Below are 7,780 nucleotides of genomic sequence, written 5' to 3' on the forward strand. Positions count from 1 at the left end.
GGAAGAGGTTATATTACATGTTTGCTGAGAACATCAGACAGGATAACTTCAGAGGCCCTTTCTGCAGTGGAGGACAGTTTGTCCCAGTTCAGTTTGCTGAATATTGTTCATCTTTATCTGACTGTAGCTTAACTGTGCTCAGGGCTGGTACAGGTAACGTGACAACAACTGTGCTCAGCAATGGTTCCACTGTGCAGTCTGGGCAAGGCCAAGCTTTCAAGTGTGTTTCCAAGCCCTTTGATGTTTTAATGGCATTTGCATCTGTCAAAATGGTTTGGTGCAAACATTAGCATTCTTTAATCTGAGACTCAAAAACAGCAGCGTGGGATTCTGGCTTATGCTTCTGTAGCATAGTAAGAGACTACGAAATTCTGCTGCTAACTGGAGAATCTCTCCCATCTAGGTCCTGAATCACTCTATTTAAAGAGAAACTGAGAACTCCTCTGGTTTATAGCAAACCTGCTGTCTAGGAGTGTGTATAGCATGCTGCTAGCAGCCAAGACTGCACATCATAGCTTATGTCTCGGAAATCATTGTCTCCTTTTGTGCCCCAGATGTTTCTGTCAGTCATCTCTCCATCCCCAAAGTTTGTAGAGACCTGCATAGAGCAACTTGCAGTGACTGTACATTGCTTTCACTGACGGAATTCTTCCTCTGTCGCCTACTAGTGTCAGTAGTCTTTCTACTAAGCTACAGCAATGAGAACTACAGACCATTCTTGTTTGTTCCCATACCAGAAGACTGCAGAATATCAAGGCTTATCCAGTGCTTTTATGAATATAAAACTTAAGCTCTGCTTAAAGTGAACCAGGTTTTTTGATATATAGGTGGCCTTATTTTATCTTAAGACTGAATGATTTTTATTGCATCTTTGAGAAGTGCAATGTGCAATCCAAGCCATGGTCTACACTCGCTGTTTGGCAAATGTTCAGTAGTAACTTCCAAGGTGAAATTTTGTTCTACACAAAATGTTTCTTTGGCTTTTTTTTTTTTTAAAGTTAGCATTAAGTATTATAATCCACTTAAATGGAAACAAATGTAGGAAAGGTATCCTTATTTTTTCTCTCAGTTAGTGAATTGTTAGATAATTAATAGGTTCGGAATATCTTGAGTGTGCCTACCAGAAGTGAAAGCTAGTGAGATGCTACTGGGAGTGTTAAAACACAGGCAAACCGTTGGCACTGCTGTGACCGGGAGGTCTCATTCACTTTTCCCAAGCTTCAGTAGCCGCTCAGATGCAATTTCTAGGAGATCAGGTACTATTGACAGCTTTGGGTTTTTTTTCCCCTTGCCCAAAACACTTGAGGCAACTCCTCGTTCCCAGAATACTAACAGCACATAGACCGTTCAGCACAGCAGTAGACTCTATGTTATTTTGGCACATACTTTTTATTCTATACGTTCTTGCTTTCAGCAAGCTCCATCTGCTCTCCATACCCTCAAAGCTGTCTCCACGTAACGTTATTTCCCTCCTTCATTCTTATCTCTAGTGCCCTGTGTAATCTCTTCCTGAGCTCAAGAGTTTTGACCTCACTCCTTCACCTCTCTCGATAGGCTGTACAGTGATAGAGCAGCCCAGGGGTGGTGCATGAAGATCGGTAACCGTCTCTTTGCAGAGGAACACATGCAGTGGGCATCCCTCACACGGAGGGGGCATCCAGCTGAGAAAGCAGGCCTAAGCATGGCATGAGTACCTGTATCAAAATAAAAATTGAGATTTGCAGTAGGGCAGGCTTTGTGTTAGAGCAGTTGCATTGATCCCTTTCCTGAGTGTCTCGCCAAACTGAAAGAAAGCGTGGCCTCCTGGGGGAGATGGTAGCTCTGGTGGCAATTCTTCTGCATGGTGACATCTGGATTTTTTGTGGAGAAAGGCAGGCTCTGAGCTAGCCCCCACTGACCCAACTCCTTTTAAAGTGTATCTGAACTGTGTGACGGAGATGATTAAGCCGAGCTGAATTAGAGGAGGAGGCTGGGGGCAGCCTTGTTGCCCCTCGGGTGGGTGTTACAGCCTACACGGAGCTCTTTCCTGCCTGAGCTGCAGCACTTAAAGCTGGCTTTGGCATTTCTACACCAAGGATATGCCTGAGCAATGGATTGCTTGGGAAAGCCTTTGTTTTAAGAAAATCGGTGTCCTTCTCCACACTGCTCAAAGGTTTTTGTGAATGGCTTTCTCCTCTCAGGCCAGAAGCTCTCGCTGCTGCATGGGTGAAAAGGAGGAGAGCCAGGGAGAGGAGCCCCTGGTGCACCGACCGGCAGCCCGGCAGGCTGCAGAGCGTCTCTGGCGGCTGGTGCAGCCCCGGCGGGGCGGCCGGGCCCAGCCCGTCGTTGCAGGGCAGGGCTTTCTCTGCCAGGAGTGTGTTTGCAGCAGCCTGGGCATGTGGGCCGCCCTGGCACCCGCGGCTGGGGGAGCAGGATGGGGAGCATGGCCCAGCCCACTGCAGGGGCCAAGGCCAGCACCGTGTGGGGAGGGTGAAGGCGGCACACCGAGAAGCTAGGTTTCTCCCCGGTTTTGGAGGAGGAGGATCTCAGGGCTGCACTTAATTTTGTGTTGCCTTGTTTCCTGGCTAGCTAAAGGGCTTGTCTGTGCTTGATAGCACTTGTTATTTCTCCTTTCTTGTTTGTTGGAAGAGGGGGGAAGGGAAGGTGAGGTACTTTCTATTTAAAACCAGAAGTGTTTGTCATCTCCATCCAGGTGAATTAACCCACACTGGAAGGAAGTATGACATTCACATTGCCTTTTGTAATCTGGGAAAGCTGTGGATGGATGCATGCATCATCGCAGGAATTGCTTTGTCCACTAGTACTTTCAGTGCTGTCCTGTTTTGCTTAGCTGGCCACCTTCCCCTTTCAAATTTTGTGCTCCCTACTGCAGTACGACCAAGCATTGCCCCTTTGTTTTCATGCTGACATGTGGCCAGCTGCACCCTCTCACGGTTCCAGCTTGCAGTGTGTTGTGCACCCAGAATCACCTATGTGTTAGGTGGTAGCTGCTTCGCACTGCTGTGCGTACGTGAACTGAAGTCCTGGATTTGCAGGCCCTCTTGGGTGAAGAGTATGGCTAGCTTTATCTAAACAGGGGTCATCAGACCACCTCACCTGAGAAGTACTGTTAGAGCAGAGGGACAGATGGCACGCTCAACATCTGATCCAGAGAGATGTGAAACACCAGTAAGCCCCAACAGCAGTAACGGTGAGGTTTCTGGGAGAATGTGTGTAGCCTGCTAGAAGTTGGTGGTTGCCAGACAGGCTCCTGTATGCTTGTCTGTCATGTTACTGGCCCGACTGCAAATGCTAATTGAAAGTTTGCTTTGGCTCGCCCAGCTCCTGGGTGTCTCCCGGGCCCTCCTCTGGTGGAGGGCCAAGCAGACCTGCAGTGGGAGCATAACACAGCAGTGCTCCACAGGCAATCTCTTCCAGTAACTACTAGGCTTTTGTATGTAGCTCCTCCGTATATGAAGGCTACAGGTATATTCAGTCTTCTTTTATTATTTTCTCTCCCATCTCCATTAAATCCTTATTGCAGAGACATCTGCGTCTTTCACTACAGTGAACTAGCCTTCAAGCAGGAGCTTAACTGTTTCCCTGACTAGACGCATAAGTTCTCCCCCACGGTCTCTGCAGAAAGCTTGCCTGTCCCTTCTCCTGCCTTGCTTCCCAAAACTTCTCCCTTGCTCTCCCTAAGGTGTGCAAAACACCTGGCAGTAATATGACGAGACAAATCTCACTTGGCAGCGTTCAGTGTTGATCTGCTGTGCACCTCCCTCTACCCCATCTCCCAGTATCATCGTGGAACTGCTCCAAATGCAGCTTTAAACTAGTCCTTTCACTTGTCCAAATCCCTTGCAACGGAGCCAGGGAAGTGGAAACTGTGTCTTTGAGCTTAATAAGAGGAAATTAAGTGTTGTGTACATCTGTAACGGCACAGTGAGCAAGAGTTTTTCTTCCCCTCACAGATTGTGGGCTTGAGTTTGAGGATCTTGCTATTCAGACCTTTATAGGCCATCCTGTTTTTATTAGTGTAAACCTTCCTTAGCCATCAGCTTGTGTCCAAGACCACCCGTCTCCTTAAACGGTCTCTCTGCTCCAGGAGAGCCTGTTTTTGAAAACTGTCTGTATTAGGTGTGATAAGCAGTGCTTTTCTAGTTGTGTAGCAGAGGAGCTAAGGTAGCAGGAAGAGCTAAGAGCAGTGCAGCACAAGTGATCTGATGTGATCATGGAATCTTTGTTAAAGGAGGGGTACCTATCGGGGACAACATAGGTAAAGTCGATCCTGTCTTGGACAAGGTTGCTGCTTACAAGTTTATGACCCTGCTACTTTCTGTGCTCTGCCAAGCTCTTTTGTTTCTGTGCTGGAGCTTCTTTCTGACAGTCCTGTACCTTCACATGTGCATCAGTTTCAAAAGACAGTTTAGCAGCACCAAAGTAGTTTACTGTTAGCTGACAGCAGTAAGACGTGGCAGAAGCCCTGTGGGAACTTTCTGAATGAACGTATCTCTTTGAAACATACTGTTTGTTAAAGTTATAACTGTTTATAACTACTCGCTACTTGGGGGGGAAATCCAAATTGCTGAGTAATCCCAGTTTTGGCCTGGTTTTGTAAGAAAGAGTATCTTTTCAACATAAACAAAAATTTAAAGATTACATGAGAAAAAATATGCAGGAACAAAGTTAACTGATGAGCTAACTCAATTAGTTAACTCAATTTTTTCCCCATTTTTTAAAAAGCTCTAAGATGATGACAATCCCCATGATTAAGGTGTATATAACGCTTCAGTTCTAACTCCAGAGCATGGGCTCATTGCTTTCTGAGCAGGTGTTTCACTTGACGTAAGGGAAAATATAAGCTAAACCAGCTTTCAGGTGAGACATGCCCTGGCCATGGAGTTAACTGGGACAATTAGTCCAGATGTAATCATGCTTTTACTTTCTGTGTGGGATCAGAAGAAGTTACTTGTGACTCCAGCACAGGGAAATCACCATTGATCTCAAATATTTCTCTTTCCATGCAGAGACTTTCCTTTCTCTGTTCGTGAGCCTCCCAAGTTGAAATTGTCGCACACACCCCCCAACAACAGCTGAAACTCTGGAAAAAGTGCTATTCTTAAAATTGCAGGGAAATTAGGAATGCCAGAGAAAGAAAAAGCGTATGGATTTGATTGTCTGTTTTGAGCAAGAAAAGGAATTTTTTTTGCACGAGCTTTGCAAACAGTCGAGAGCCAGGCCTTGGGGTGCTTTTTTTGCCACTAAACAGCTAGCGGGCTTTTACCTGAAGAGATGTGGAATGGTTTGTCTGACCAAAAGATGCAGGACTATGCATTCATGTCTGGAAACTTTGACATCTGTAAAATAGGATGAAGGAGGAGAACGCTGAAGCTTGATTCAGGGTGAAGTCTGACTGTGGCTGCACATTGCAGCAGATCCTTCAGGTCTAAACTACAAGCTCTGATATGACTGCAGAGGTACCCAGTGTATGTGAAGCAGCCTGAAGCAGCAATTTATAAGCCACTTCTGATAAGCAGGGGATAGGGAATAGAGAACACAGGCTGGAACACTAGAGAAAGTGTCCCAAACGCAGAAGAAAAGGGAGGGGAGCCACTAAGGTTTGTCTCTTTCTCATGTCTTTTAAGGTAGGGATTGTGGGTCATGGGATAGACACAAGCCAGAAAGATAAAAGCGGTGAATCAGATTCTACCATCCTTTTCACAGACATTTCCCAAATGTACATTCCCTAGTGCTTTGTCATGTCTGAACTTCAGATGCAATAATGGATGGGAAATTCCACTATATCCTTTGGGAAACTGTCCAACAATCCTGAGTTGACTTTTTTCCCCTCCCTAAAAGAGTAGACTAAACGATGATATAGTTTCTCTTTGTAGTCTGTAGATATGTCCACACACACCAGAGGTACTCCTCTCAACCCATGTGGTTTACAGCCTTCAAATATCTGGTGTCTTGTGTCATGTCCTAGTTATCTGTTAATCAAATTCTTACATCCCTGTGTCTTGTTAATCAATTCCTGTGATCAGCTGCAGTAAGGCCCTGTGTTGCACATACATACATGGATCTCTAAAGAGAGTCATCAGCTCCGAAATACAGGCTTTTTCCTGTTGAAATCAAAGAGATCTTTAAGACTCAGCTAGCCACTAGAAGAGGTCATGAGTATTCATCCACCACGCCGCACAAAAATTAATGGAGATTTTGATGATTTTCTTGTTCTCTGAATGCCTTCTGGTATCCCCTTTTGGGTTTGAGATAGCTAGCCATGGCCAACACTTTTCATAAGTTGCACCGCAGCTGTTACAGAGAGATCAGCATCTCTGCTCTTTGACCAAAGTCACTTTCTGGATTTGCATGTAAAACTAAAAAGACACTAGTAGTTTTATTTTGTTGTTACTTTTGTACTGCAAACTTACATCGGGTGTTTGCCTCCTCTCAGTCTTGGTATTTGTTTTCCAACTCTTATCACCCACTAAGTATGTATTTTTGGTTTTTTTCTCATCTGCATTAGTACCTGTTTTTAAAAGTCTCTTAAGCCAATTAGATCCATCATATCATTCTGTAGTAGTAATAGGTAAATGCATTTTTCTTTAGCAGGATGTGTCACTGATGGAGTCTGAAGAAACCAGTGAGGGAGGTACCACTCCCCCAGAAGCCAGCAGCACCACTGGGGAAGCTTGGGATTCTACAGCAGTCGAAAGAGAGCATCATGCCCCTCATGTATCAGCTGAAATGAACACCAGCCTGTCTGACTCTGCAAAGGGACTAGAGCTCAGCACTCCCAAGGACTGCCTTTCTGCTCCAGGGAAAGCAGCAGAGATGCTGGGCAGACCCTCTAACCCTGTGCAAAAAGTGCCAGCAGGACTGGAACAAGAGCAAGGTGATCCAGAGCCTCAAAAGGGACTCTCAGAATTGGAAGGAGAAATGCTTTTAGAGGAGGGTGGACTGGATTGTTCTCTGAAACTTAAGCAAGTAGAGCTGGTTGACCTGGAAAGCAACCAGGACTCTTCCTCTCTCACCACAGTCCAGGATGGGCCAGCCCCTGGCAACGCCATCCTGCAGGCTGTGGACCTCAGCACTGAGTTTCCTCAGTGCCAGGCAGAACTGGCTTTTCATGGCTCAGACCCTCAGGCCCAGCATCTGAAATCTCCTTTGGCTGATGCCATTTCCTCTCAGAGAGAGACACCTAAATGCTTCTTGGTATGTAAAACCATTTCAGAGGGGCATTATAAGGCTGAGCCGTTTCTGGATAAGATCTCCACGGATTCTTTGCAGGAGGTTGATACTGGTGCAGAGCAGAAGCAAAGCAGTAAAAGAGTGGCACCAGCAACTGATGAGCAACCTACCTCAGAGGAAGCAGCAGAGGACATGGCTAAACCTTACACTTCTGAAGATGCTAAGGAAAGCATAAGAGCACTCCAGGGTTCGGAAGAGAATATAGAGTCGTCTTCTTCCCATCAATTGTCTTCCACCTTAACAGATGACAGCCATGTAAGTTCACTACAAGCAGAAGGAAACATCTCAGCTGGTGAAACAAGGGATAGCAGTGTGGTCAAAGACCAGGGAACACTAATGGCTCCTAAAGAAAACTCATCCACTTCCAAATGTCTTCACCTTGAAGATGATCACAGAAAAACAGAGGGCAGACCTGCCTCTCCAGCAGAGAGTGCCTTCCAAGTAAAAGATACTGCTAAAAAAATTGAAGAAGTGAATACTTCACAGCATAAGGAACGAGCACAGGAGGAGGCAGTGTCTGAACTTCAGCCGGGAGAGGACAAGGAAG

At 45.8% G+C, this 7,780-nt stretch overlaps 1 protein-coding gene across 1 annotated transcript in view; it reads left to right on the forward strand.

Annotated features, from left to right (window-relative positions):
* Positions 1–6,606: 6,606 nt before the first annotated feature.
* ARHGEF5 (Rho guanine nucleotide exchange factor (GEF) 5) overlaps positions 6,607–7,780 on the forward strand; it is a 15,919-nt gene continuing 14,745 nt past the window's right edge. Inside the window, 1 exon segment of the mRNA XM_009576168.1 lies at positions 6,607–7,488. Coding sequence (XP_009574463.1) covers positions 6,607–7,488 — 882 coding nt within the window.

This window comes from Fulmarus glacialis, unplaced genomic scaffold (genome assembly GCF_000690835.1).
Source record: "Fulmarus glacialis isolate BGI_N327 unplaced genomic scaffold, ASM69083v1 scaffold16684, whole genome shotgun sequence".
NCBI classification, from domain to species: domain Eukaryota; kingdom Metazoa; phylum Chordata; class Aves; order Procellariiformes; family Procellariidae; genus Fulmarus; species Fulmarus glacialis.